The sequence below is a fragment of the Pogoniulus pusillus genome, chromosome 31 (genome assembly GCF_015220805.1).
Source record: "Pogoniulus pusillus isolate bPogPus1 chromosome 31, bPogPus1.pri, whole genome shotgun sequence".
Lineage (NCBI taxonomy): Eukaryota > Metazoa > Chordata > Aves > Piciformes > Lybiidae > Pogoniulus > Pogoniulus pusillus.
The window spans coordinates 10278117-10292263 of NC_087294.1; the positions used below are offsets into that span (position 1 = coordinate 10278117).

General features: G+C 41.0%; 1 protein-coding gene across 17 annotated transcripts in view; it reads right to left on the minus strand.

Moving 5' to 3' along the window:
* Positions 1–14147, minus strand: part of EYA4 (EYA transcriptional coactivator and phosphatase 4) — a 145300-nt gene that overhangs the window by 13624 nt on the left and 117529 nt on the right. For all 17 annotated transcript variants that reach the window (XM_064169238.1, XM_064169237.1, XM_064169236.1 and 14 more), the window contains 3 exons: positions 13055–13191; positions 11157–11240; positions 1691–1780 (listed from right to left, as the gene is read on the minus strand). In XM_064169238.1, coding sequence (XP_064025308.1) covers positions 1691–1780; positions 11157–11240; positions 13055–13191 — 311 coding nt within the window. The remainder of the gene's footprint in view (positions 1–1690; positions 1781–11156; positions 11241–13054; positions 13192–14147) is intronic.

Sequence of the window (14147 nt, forward strand, 5' to 3'; positions counted from 1 at the left end):
TGAATTCTGGGCTAGAAAATGCTTGACTGCATACAGAAATTGGCTGTAATCAAATCAAACTGATTGAGTTATGAGAGTCTCCAAGACAGTCCTCAAGGAGTATTTCTGGATTTATCTTAAACAGAAAACACCTCTGTGGAGTCTATTCAGGCTCTGGAATGAGCAAGGGTGTGAATTTTTGGACAGGATATTAAAAACACCCCATGAAGAACATAAAAAATGTGATAATCTACCTGTGACTGCTTAACCTCACATCTACAAAGGAAGGTATGGAAAGAGGGCAAGGCTCCATTTTGCTGAACACTTTCACCTGAATTCAGTATAAGCCTGTAGGTCTCTGGACATATGTTACTGAGTGGCTTAAAGTTCATTGGGTGTCACATGAACTTTAAACATGCAGGGGCAAAGGTCTTCTAACAAGACATTTAAGCAATGCTTTGGAATCTGCTTCCAGCACAGGGCACAAGAAGGAGAAAATTCAGCCAATGCACTTGTGTTGTCAAGTCACTTTGATTGCAATGAAACACTGACTGCTGAAGATATATCCATGGCTTGACTCCCTTAGATTTCTGCTGCTGGGAAGAAATGCAGCTCAGATAGAAGGAGATGAAGATCCTGGTTTCTTGATTTAAAAAGAGCTAAGACTAAAACGAGGTCTGCAAGGGATGACAAAGACAATCACAGCCTGGCACCTTCTGCTTTTCTTATTGCCTACAGTAGAGGAAGCAACATAAGAAGTGTGCACAGGAAAAAAAATCAATGCCCTGGTGCATGTAAAAATCTCACTTATCCTCATTTTTTTCCTGGTCACTTACCAGAGACTTCTCTCTGGCATTTTAAATTAAGCCCCAGTCTTCCAACTGCCATTAGTGGCAAAATACCTGTCCAGGTGGAAACTTTTGGTTCCACTGCAAGTAAGAGAACAAGTGATTTAGACCAGGGTAAGGTCTGAAAAGCCCACAGTTTAATGTGAAAGCTGTCCTTCTCCCTCTGCCTCTTGACACAAGTGGTATTGCTTTCCACATTGACAGATTTGAACTCCCAGAGTGAAATGAAGTCTGTGAAGCCCAGCTGTTGAGCATGCTTCCCAGCCTGCTGTCCCTCGGGCAGTCCATCTGTTGTGTACTTCTGACAGGTGAGTAGCCCACAGTAGTTCCTCCCTAGGAAGAGGTCTCTTCATTTTCTGAGCAGATGCTAAAGTGCACACTTTGTGACAAAACATGTGGTTGCCTTGTTACTCTGGGAAGAGACATCACTGATGAGTACAAGTATAATAGTCCCAGCTCTCTGATACTGCAGTCCTTGAGGTAAGTGAAAAATATTCTACCTTTGAGCCCAAAAAGAGGGCTTGTGGCCATAAGGATGCTCAGGTATGTGAAGAAAAGAAGGTTGTCTTTTGTGGCCAGATGATGGCATCCACTGAAAGCAAACGTTGAGCATTTCAAGAGAAAGAATGGGAGGCAGATGTGCTCTAAATCCATGGAAACTGAAAAGATGGTCATGGTAGTCTCACCCTCTGATTAGAGCATGACAAACTATGCTCAAAAAAGGTAGTCTCACCCTCTCTGATTAGAGTATGACAAACCCAAAGTCTACATAGGCAGAAAATGTCACACAGAGCAAACACTAATACACAGCAAACTCACTATGTTAAAATCCCAGGAGTAGCAAAGATTATGTTGATTCTTACCTCTAAATCATTAAAAAACAAATGTGTGTCAGCAAGATTAAAAATCATTTCTTCCATTCGCAGTCCAAGGGTCACTGCCATTGGTGGATCCTTCAAAAAAGCAGAAAGTAAGGTTAACTACTTAAAAACACTGCAATGCTATCAGAATTACTTCACAAATTGCTGTAAGGAATTGATGTACAATCCTTTCAGCATGAAGCTGTTTTACCATGACGCTCTACGAAGGGACTACTGAACCTGGATGAGAACATTTGGGTAGCTGAGGATGGTGAAACATCAAGTTTTTTGCAAGTCAAGGCACTTGCAACCTGACAAAACTGACAGGAGACACTCTGGTGGCCAAATGCAAAGCTGCATTAAGGTGGCTGCAAATAGAGGAGGAACTTCTCACAAAAGATACATGCAAGAAACCCAATATTTACTACTATATAAGCCAGTATTTACTACTATATATACACCAATGTTTACTACTATATAAACCAATATTTACTACTATATATGCACACCAATATTTACTACTATATATACCAATATTTACTACTCTATATACACCAATATTTACTACTATATATACCAATATTTACTACTCTATATACACACCAATATTTACTACTATATACACCAATATTTACTACTCTATATACACCAATATTTACTACTATATATACACCAATATTTACTACTATATATACCAATATTTACTACTCTATATACCAATATTTACTACTCTATATACACACCAATATTTACTACTATATACACCAATATTTACTATTATATATACACCAATATTTACTACTATATATACCAATATTTACTACTCCATATACACCATTATTTACTACATATACACCAATATTTACTACTATATAAATAAATATTTACTACTATATATACCAATATTTACTGCTATATATACACCAATATTTACTACTATATAAATAAATATTTACTACTATATGTATATATAGTGTATGTGTGTGTATATATATATACACACAGACAATTTTTAATCCCTGAGTCCTTTATAATATATATTAGTATCCTGACTGTCAGTTGTGGGCTGCCCAGGGAGGTGGTGGAGTCGCCGTCCCTGGAGCTGTTCAAGGCAGGATTGGACGTGGCACTTGGTGCCATGGTCTAGCCTTGAGCTCTGTGGTAAAGGGTTGGACTTGATGATCTGAGGTCTCTTCCAGCCTTGGTGATACTGTGATACTTTCCCATACTCTCTGCTGCTTTAGGAAGTATCTTCAAACTCTGTCCTTGGTCATTCTCTATCTCAGTACTTGCATACATTCCATGATTCTACTTCATAGAATCACAGAATGGGTTAGGTTGGAAGGAAGCTCAAAGATCATCTTGTTCCAACCTCAAGCAGGCACTCACTGACATACTTCCAGGCTCTCCTTTATGATTTTATTGCAAGTATTCCTTCAACAAAGTCTTCAATAACTGTTTCTCTGACAGCACACAGTAAATGTGAGATAATTCATTTAACTTTGCTAGGAAAGAGGTTAAGCCAATTTGCACTCCCTTACATTTGTGTCAGAGTAGGAACATACATAGACACTTCCTGATGCTTAGCTGACACCTGGTTACTAGTCTTATCATTGCCTTAATCATCTGCAAGAGCTTGTGGGGTTCAGTATACTCTTTTTTTTTTGGTGTTCTGCAATGAAGTGCTAAAACTGATGCAATCCTCATTGAAGTAAGAAAATACCTGCATTTATTCATTTAAACTCTGACTGACACTAACCAGTTTTCAGGAATCCATACCTTGAAATGAAAAGTCTAAAGGTTTACCAGCATCTGGCCACAAAATCACACAAAGCCTCAAATAATCATTTGTTAGTGTTAGGATCAAAGGCTTCCCAACCAGGATCAGACGTCTGCTACACCAGGGCTTCACAACAACAGAATAAATGATGGCTTCTGCCCTCAAGCGCTTAAAAACTAATTAATGGCAACATCATAAATGCACACATATTTTGACCCTGGCTCATGAAAGAAAAAAAAAGGCAGATTTGAAGGGGAGAAGAGTGTTAAAGAAATTTTAATGCTCCAAAGTTAGACCAAGTTCACCGGCAGTGAAAGGAAATGTTTTCATGTTGACTCTTGAACTGCTCTAGACTGCTACCTTTCAGACGTACACCCCAGATGCAGTGCCTAGTGACATAACCTCATCCCCTAGGTCTTCTGCAGTTATAGTCACTGGATCTGAAAGTCCCACTGCTGAAGCAAATGCACAGGTCAGTTTCAAAGAACAGACAGCAACTGATGTGCAAAAACTCACAGGGGACTCTTAGAACACAAACTCTCAAAATACTCTGGGGTCGCACGAGATGCCTCAGCAAGTCATAAAGCTTTTATCCAAATGCCATCACATGTAAACACGTCCTTCTTTCCTTTCTTTTCTGACTGTTTTTTTCCTGTGCACAGTAAGAAGTTTTTCATCCTCCATACAATACAATGAAGAGGATTGGCATTACTTTATCTCAATCCTACACACGCTAAGGCACGTGCATAACTCGACGCACAGCTGGTAACTCATTATTATTGATGTGAGTTTTAAGTTATTCACTGGAGTGCTTCCAAGACTGGAATCTCAGACTTTTGATTCTCAGCCTCTCTCCTTTTTTTTTTTTTTTTCCTTTTTTTTTTTTTTACAGCTTTCCTGGGTAAAAGTAGACTAAAATGAGGACATTTGCCATACCATATTCCATTATAATCCCATTTATTTTTATGGAAACTACCAACTATGCATCACAATTTCCTGCTTTGTCTAGTGTAGTTGAAAGATGTAAATGTGACAAAGCTTTTATGACTTGCTTATTAGTAGTATTTTTTGTAACCAAGTATGCCTGACTTTTATTACTCTTAAAATGAGATTTCCTACATTCCTGTTTTGACAAAGCCATGTGTAGGATATTGCTAGGTACTATTATGTAAAATAAAGCAAAGAGAATTCATTTCAGCTTAGCATGAAATCAATCTGGGATCTCTCCCTAACAACTTCTGCTAAGAAGAGTCACTGGAATTGAATTCTTGAGATGAGAACAATTCTCCCTTTAATAAATTGGCCAAAACCTGCACTGCAACTGTTTAACAAGAATTAAACATCACATTCCAGCTTCTGCCATGTTAAGTTCATCCCTCTGCATACAAAAATAGACCAAGAAAGCAGATTTGTTAGGGCCTTGTGGTTTTATAATGCTTGCAAGATGTGGAGGAACATCCCAATCAGTGTTGCACTCTTTGAACTTGAAGCAGAACTTGCAGACTGACTCGAGTGGCATAAAGAACTGAGTGTTGAAAAGAAAGCATGAAACATGCAGCTGATACAGATTTGAGCGCAGCAGATTGAGAAACAGAGTAAAAGGCAGACTGAACTCCTGCCAAAACAGTATTTTGTGCTGCACTGCCCAAGCACACATGAAGAGAAAACAATAACTTCACCAAAAAAAGAGAAGTCTGAATGTTTCCCCTAGATAATTTGCAGAATAAAGAACTCTTTGGCCCTCAGTAGCATGATTTCAGCCAGATATCATTAGCATGCAAAAGAATCAGCACCTCTGTACACCAAAATACAAATTACTTCAGTTACATTAGCACAAAAGCACTAAACTGGAGCCAGACTGTCTGCCTGTAGACCTCTGTACTAGACTGGTCCATCCACTGGAATGCCTTCTGGGAGACTACAAGAAAAATATCCTGGGAGAACCAATAGTTAAATGTTTTGAGCAAGAGAAAACTGACTGTAATAAAACCCCTAAAGCTCAATGTCCATTAGTGGAAGACACCTATTTAATGTGCCTTGGAAGATCAGGTTGCAGCATGAGATGTTCAAAGTAATTTAATTTCTTGGAAACAAATACAAACACACCAAACTGGTTTGTGTAAAAGCTCAGGGGAACAAAACATAGGTATATAGACTGTCACATAGATTCACTGTGACAAGCATTTGTATGCCTTAAAAACAAGCAAGTAACAAGCAAAAATATGTGAGTAAAAATGGATATTGAGTGGGTGAATTATCCTGATTGGACTGAAAACAAAATCAACCTCTGGGAAAAATGCACAAGTTAGGTATCCATAGTTTTAAAGACATTTCCCTGCATTATGTAGGGATCTCAAATTTAGCTCTTGTGCTCTCATAGGGCACACTTTCCCAGGAGAGCTTCCTGTGGGTGGCAACAGAGGAAGAGAATGCTTCTCTTCTTCACCATAGCTGGTGGCTGATGAAGGGAAACTCATATACTCCATAGGAAGTTTCTGTTCCACCATGTCAGAAAGGAGGTAAGAAAAGTGGAGTTGTCCCTCATACAGCGAGGGAGTGAACGGAGAGGATAAATGGGGCTCATGAGAGGCACACTTTTAATCCAGGCAGACAAAAGCACATGTATAAATGAATTTGGGAATGCCCTCATGGGTACTAATGGTGACAATTTTTTCTGTTCAGTGACTGGAAAAACAGAGAGTGAGCAATAAAAAGCTTCTGAGCCCTATCCAGAGAAGTGTGCATGATTAGTGTGGCCCAACTTTCTGTCATTGGCAATGCTATCAAAAAGCCCAAATGTGATCATCAAGTGTGGGTTTGTTTTGGTTTTTGCATTTGAAAATCAGAATCTCCTCTTTATAGGACGTGGCACTTGGTGCCATGGTCTAGCCTTGAGCTCTGTGGTAAAGGGTTGGACTTGATGATCTGTGAGGTCTCTTCCAACCCTGATGATACTGTGGTGCTGTGATAAAGGACTTTTTTTAAATCAGTGCACCTTGAGTCATGGCATTTATTTGGGCAGCCTTGCCCTCTGGATTGACCTGGGAGAAATGGACAACATATAATTGCTTGGAGGTAGACAAAACTCCAGTTTATGATCAGTCTTAAATCAGCAAGAATAACTGGAATGCAGTGGAACAAAGAATACACATTGTTCACAGGGAATAAGAATGTACCTCATAAACTTTTAACAGATGATGACATCTCCTAACACATGTCCTGTCACATCAACAGATCCTCACTCAAGAACTCAGCCTTGTAGAAAACTGTATCTGCCAACTGGTGCTCAGCTGCAAAAACCACCAGCAGCCACACAAGTCATAAAATAACAGCTCAAATGCCAATGTTCATCATTTGCTACTGCAGTAAATAATTAAAAATAGCAATGTGCTAGTTCTGTGAACTATGAAGCAGACAAGCAAATGAGCTGAACAGTGAGAGGCAGTCTTACTACTGAGAGGCAGCACAGAGGTCTACTGGAGTTCTTCATTCTCTTTTTCTGTTAGTTCTGACCAGCCCAGTAACATAATTACTACCTCAAAACTCAGACAGAAACACCCACAAGTATAAAACAGCAAACCACAAAATATTCCCCTGGATAAGTGTTGTATTTTAAATATCAAAGTGATTCACTGGCCAAGCTTTGGCCAAATCTCTTCCACTAAAGTGGAGCGTAAAGCTATGCTCTGCTGGTGCCCAAATACAAAGCTGCCTTTTCCCTGTGTTTTCAATGAGATGCTCACAGCTTCATCTAACAAGTTACAGCAAATCAAGAGTCTAGTTTTTAACATGGTTATTGTGTCAGGCCTGTATTATCCTAATTTCAAACACTTCCCACACTGTCCAAAGCCTGTACCAAGCAGAGTGTTCTCAACTTCAGAAATCTTCAGGCACAAATCAGGAATCTGTTCTACTGACAAGTACATGACCTGAAGCTTGTCTACTGGATGCAGGCCTTGCCAGATAACCTCTGACAACAAATGTCCCCACTGTCCATGGGGATGTAGGTTTTCCTTTCTTTTTCCCTGTCTGCTCCAATCACTTGCTAAAGTGCAGGCATTTTTTGAAAGAGAAACTCTTTGTCTCCTGGTTCATCTCAAATGTTCTTTTGCTCAAATAATTGTTCCCCTACCTGGCCACAACAGAATGATGCCTACCTCCATCCACATGCTGCATCTCTCCTCCCTGTGCAGCCTGGACTGCAGGAGAGCAGAGAGAGTAAAAAAATAACTTACTAGTGTTTTATTTTTGCTTTGTTCCTGCTGTTAGGGCAGTAGGTAGTGTACATTTCAAGGCACAAGTCAAATTCAATTTAACTTCTTTTCAAGCCTGAGGATGAACGTTAGGAGGAAGTTCTTCCCAGAGAGAGTGATTGGCATTGGAATGGGCTGCCCAGGGAGGTGGTGGAGGCACTGTCCTTGGAGGTGTTCAAGCAAAGCCTGGATGAGGCACTTAGTGCCATGGTCTGGTTGACTGGCTAGGGCTGGGTGCTAGGTTGGCCTGGATGATCTTGGAGGTCTCTTCCAACTTGGCTGATTCTATGATTCTAAGAAATAGCATAAAGAACTAGTGGAAAGGGGATTCAAAAGTTTACATATCAAGAAGGAGATGGGAAATAACTGAAAGCAAATCTCCTTGACTGTTTCTATATTCACACCAGTTCTAAGCACAGCCTCTCACTCCTTGAAAACATGAAAGTGAGCACACTGAAGCTGCCTTCCCTTAAAGCAGTGTTCACATTGTAGACTTACTAATGTCACTCAGAATATGCAAATGGGGGGAAGGGGAAACATCTGCTTCTCCTGTGATTTTCTTTTTGGTTTTTTTTTTTTTTTCATGCATGATTTCTATAAAATAGGCTCACAAAACACATGTGGAAGAACACAGTATGCACAGCTGGGCATCTGCATAACATGTTTTTATGAAACCCATTGCAATTACCTAATTCAGTGTCAGTATTCTTCCAGGCTATTTTATTCGGGGTGAAGTGCAATTTTGTACCATCCTCCCAGTACAAACAGGTCTCTCAATACTTCTGAAAGACCCAGGTGTTCACAAGGTTTCCACTGAGCACCTCATCTTGCAGAGTGTTTGCTCTCACAGAGACCCAATTCCCATAACAATCCAGACTTCAGTCTGGACTGAGAACTTGTTTACAGGTGGGAATCATATGCAGAAAAGATAAGGGCCACATCTGCTAGAGAGGCCATGCACCAGGGACTGAGGTCCAGCTCTGCTATCTTTCCTTTCTCCCATGTCTAACCTCTTAGGAACTTAGGCTCAGACACATTCCATCTGAAGTTAATATCACACTTCAACAACACGCAAAGCTTAAAACCTATTCATGACAAACTCTACCTGTATTCTCCTTCCTGCTGCTCTTGCCTCTTTTCAGGCAATAGAATACATATTTGAGTTTCATAGGCAATTAACCTCACAAGAGTTCTTCATAAATACAGCAAAAGTAGTCACTGTGGGAAGGAAAAAGCCTACTACTTTTATTTTACACTGGAAATGAATACATTTCCCTGCTTGTGTGGTTGCCATCCACTAGTACCAAAAAAAAAAATGGGTTATAATTTCTCTCTTTTTGCTTTGTAGTTCTTCATGACATTTTTTTTGACTGATGCTGATCTCAGTAGCACAGTTACACTGACTTCCCTGCACCTGAGATTTATACAAGCCAATTTTATCTGCTCTCGGTACTAGCGAGTGCTGTTTCTAAGGACTCTGCATGGATTAATAATGAACAGTAGTACTGGGATGTTAAAAAAATATTCCTACCCAAAATAAAGCAAGAAACCAGGAAAAATTCCTTTCTGTTTCTGTCTCTAAGACAGTTTTTGAAGTTTTCAGGCACTGGAATGGGCTGCCCAGGGAGGTGGTCGAGTCACCAACGCTGGATGCGGTTAAAGGTTGTTTGGATGATGTACTTGGGGATATGGCTTAAGGTGAACCTTGTGGAGTAGGGTTATTAGTTGGACTTGGTGATCCCAGGGGTCTTTTCCAACCTGAATGTTTCTGTGATCATCCACAGAAGTTTGTGAGCTACAAAATGTGTTCTGACTTTAAAACTCTGTATTAAAGTTGACTTAGACTTTAGTCATACATTATGCGAGGTGCAGCAGGAGATGTAAACATCTAAAGAGCATAATCAAAAAGACATTGAAAGGAATGACTGTCTTGCAGGGACAATCCAGCAATGACTGCACTCAAAAGTGATAGAAATGTTCTTGTTCAGATAGGTTCCTCTCTTGTGACAATTGCATGTTAAGAATGGTTCTGACAGTTGTTGCTACAGTGTTTAAGGGTTGGACTTGATGATCTGTGAGGTCTCTTCCAACCCTGATGATACTGTGATACTGTAAAAAACAGCAGAAGAGGAGTTTTTGTCAGAGTACTGGCAAGTGCACTGATCTGGCACTGTGCAGCTGCAAAACCAGCCAGGCTGCTTTTCACATTTGCATAACTACACTTAGCAGTCCAAAACTTCAGATTTCTGCCTAGGCATATGAGTTTTCCTATTAGCTTTCTCTTTTAATAGTTACAAGCAGCTGTCCCAAAACACAGAGGACCAGAGGACTGGCCCATCTGTGGTTATGACCTACAGGTTCTGGCTTTGGACATTTCTAGCCTACTGGCTGAGAAGCTGGGTGTGGAGAGCACTTCTGTAGTGTGCTGGTTTTCATACCCTTTCTTGAGTCCCTGCTTCTGGCTGGGATAAAGAGGTAAGAAATCTATGGTAAGCAAGCCCTCCATCTGATGTAATATAGACATGGTTATGTTCTTAAAAAGAAATAACTTTGTATTAATTTGAATGGTAGAACAGCTAGAAAACCTGCACCCAAGTATGGCCATGGCAACATTCTCCCTGTTCATTTTCTTCCCTTCCATACATTTGCTCGTGTTTTATTCAGGCCTTTGTCTCTACCCCTGCAAAAAGCCTACTCCTGCTGCTACACATTGCTCTTCCCACCAGTCCCTGCTTGAGTACCCCTGGGCTCCCACCACCAGTCCAGCCAGGCTTGCTGCTGACTCAGCAGGGGAGCTCCTGCTCCTCCAGGCTGCAATTGCCTCTTTTCCTTCTTAACTCTTCTCCCTGCTCTCCTTGCTGCCTTTGTGACTTAAGCTCCTTTTGGATGTCATCAGAGGTGAGAGGATTGGCTGCCTGGGAGTGGGCTACACTCCCCAGCATTACTCATCTCACTGTCAGCCAAGGGAACCAGACTGAACAGAAAGGCTGGGGAGTCAAAGAACATCTGCAGCTGGCATTGCAACAGGTCAGTCTCTTATTTACTCAGCCTGATTCATCAACTTCCCTGTAAATTCACTCATTATCCCAGTTTATTTCTTCTTCTCCTACGCATCCTCACTGCATCAGCTATTTCCATCTGCCCACTGCATCTGATATCTCTCTGCAACATCTTAGCCAAGGTATCTCCTTGCTTCTGTCATTCTTCCCTCATTTCAGCACCCATTTTAGCCCTGCCACACCTACTGTGTCTTGGGTTTGTGTCTCATTTCTCTCCTTGACTGTTTCACATTAACCCTCTGAAAAGGAGGTTTACTGTACACTTTCCCTCTAACTTCACCCAAGCCATGGTGAACATATAAGGTGAAAAACACTCAGAAGTGCAGGCAAGACAGCTCTCCTACAGTGAAGTGACACAAAATTCACAGCTTACTCACCTTGCCATACTTCTGTGCATAGGATCCTGTGAGCAGCGAATGAAAAACTATGATTGTTTCATCCAAATCCCAAACAAATACACGCTGGAAACACAAGGGAGGATAACATTATTAAACAGGTAACATCACAGCCCAACGAATTTCCCACCCAGAAGGGCTAAAAATCAAGTGAGTCCCTAAAGGACTTAACTGAGAAGGTTTTCTCTGAAAAACAGCAAGAATAATGTATTGGCACATGGCAATGCACCAACGGTGCATGGTAAAGAGCCAGAAGGAGAGTAACCTTTCTGCTCTTCAACAGGAAAGCTGTGTAACACAGACTTTAGAAGCATGAGAGTCAGGGCCCTTCAGCCTGGAGAAGAGAAGGCTTCCAGGAGACCTTACAGTAGCCTTCCAGTATCTGAAGGAGGCCTACAGGAAGGCTGGGGAGGGACTATTGACAAGGTCTTGTAACGACAGGACGAGGAGTAATGGGTTTAAACTGGAAGAGGGGAAACAGGATGTTAGGAAAGAGTTCTTTACAGTGAGGGTGGTGAGACACTGGCACAGGTTGCCCAGGGAGGTTGTGGATGCTCCCTCCCTGGAGGTGTTGAAGGCCAGGTTGGAAGAGGCTTTGAGCAACCTGTTCTAGTGGGAGGTGTCCCTGCCTATGGCAGGGGGTTGGAACTGGAAGATCTTTGAGGTCCTTTCCAACTTAAACTCTGTGATTCTATGATGGAGGTCAAACAGAACTGTTAAGGATAAAAAGTACTCTCTGAAGGTTCCTCTTTATTTCTACTGTATAGCTAAAATGAAATCTTGAGTAGAAGTGCCACATGCTATATGTAATGTCACTCAGCATTTAAAGAGTACTTTAAAAAATAATGACACTGTATATATTGGCAAAGTGTTCATTTTCCCTGCTAAACCATAAAAGAAACGTGAAAACTGAAATGTAAGAAGTTAAAGACTTTTTCACTGGCAAAGTTAAATCTTTTGAAAAGCAAAACCACTGCCAGTTTCTGTATAAAACAGTACCATCTTGTGCAGGCCACTCTTCTATACCGAGTGGCTGTGTGGCCAGCCAGCTCCCAGCAACAGTCCTGCCTTCTACTGTTCCTGGAGCTGGTCAGTGAAGGCAGAGCAGTGGGGCTGGTTAAGGCTGCTCACTCTCAGTGCTGGTCTGCTAGCAACACAAGACCCTGATGCCAGAGCTAGAGTGTTTTACTGGCACACAGGCACTCTGCTTCCTCCTTCTCCTGCCACTGAGTGGCACTTTTAACACAGGAGTAGTAAGACTCTAATCACTCCATTGCTAAGAGATCATCTGTGTTTTACATCGTCACCCCATATATTAGGGCAGATATATTTCTTCACTTAGGCACTGATCTTGCACATGCTTATGTACAACCATAACTTCACTGATGTAATCTCCCTCATTGAAAACCACTGACATTGCCTACAAGCACAAGGGCAAACCTTGCATTGCATAAGTATTTGAAAGCCTATGTCCAGATGATCCTGCTTATTTACACCACATTCACAAATCCATGGAATTAAGCTGAGAAACGTATCTGAGATTTCTCATTTTAAAGACAGCTATAAGAAAATGTAACAAATCAAATACAGGAGACTCACAGTTTTCTGGTTCTGAAAGACACACAATAATACAGGTTAAAAACCAAAGTGTAAGGCTGAATCACATTTCCTCTTCTGCTTAACTCTGTCATAAAGAACAGTCGTACCTCATTGGACATGCATGTTAAAACAACAGCCAATATCTGTTGTACTGTTAGTGAGACTGAGGCCATCATGTTTTCTAAAATGCCTTAAGCCACTGCCACAATTGCAGGGTTCAGAATTTACTTTTCCCCAGAAGAAATCTCCATGTTACCATTCATCAATCACTGCAAGCATACCTCCAAGTCACTGTCCGGAGGGGGTGATGGATTATTCTTCCGCCCTCTACCCCGAGACTTTGACCCAGAACTCCTACATGTTCTCTCATCAAGATCTTTGATTGGCGTGGAGGGGCTCTGTACTGTGTCAAACTCCCCTGTAAAGTCAACCATTCGTGGCATAATTAGTGCTGGGTTTTGAAATAATACATTTTTTCCCCCTAACAGCTAGATATATATTTATGCAAACTCGATCACAAGATGTACCTAAAAGAGCTCTGTAAAATGATTTGTCTTAAGTAAATGGAATTTGCAAATGCCATACACAGTTTTGGCTTTACCAAGAGCACATTCTAAACTTCAGGAGACTCAGAGAAAGATTAAAATGACACATATGCATCGGCAGACATAAACAGAAACACAGATGAACTGTTGCAAAATGCTGACAGATCCAACAAAGGTGTATTTTAAAAGTCACACCAATGACTTCTCAAAACACAAAGTGCCTTTTACTTAAAGCAGTTCATTTCTCATCTTTGGACTTCAGCTAGATGTATTCCCAGTCCTCTACTCCTTTTCCCAGAACATGCTTTGTCATATTGCCACTCACCAGAAGAGCAAATCAGCTTCCTGATTCATCATCTTCTCCCACGTCACCTGCTCTTTAGTACAGCTAGCCTTTTCCTCACCTTAACTCTGCTCAAAAATTGGCAGAAAGAAGTTGCAATATTGCTGTTGCTACCAGACAGAGGGTGAAGTCATACTGTCTTCTCATCACCTTTCTCTAAGGATCACCTACTGCCTGCTGTCAGACAGAAGATGCACTAGATGGACCTCTGATCTCGCTTTGTGTAGTTGCTCTTCTTAACACTCAGGCCTATCCTTGACTTAGCCATTTAACTTGATTCACCTCTGCTGGTAATAAAGGGCTTAAGAGGTGATCACAAACCAGGAGGTATGTAAGAGTCTGCAGAAACTTCCTCTTGCAAGGTACTTTTATGTCACAGTTCAATAAATGGAAACTATCCCTTTGTTCATAACACAGGATCTTCATCATCCTTACAAAACTGCTAGAACTAAACACTGTGTGGTGATGCTCTTGAGTGCTAAATGA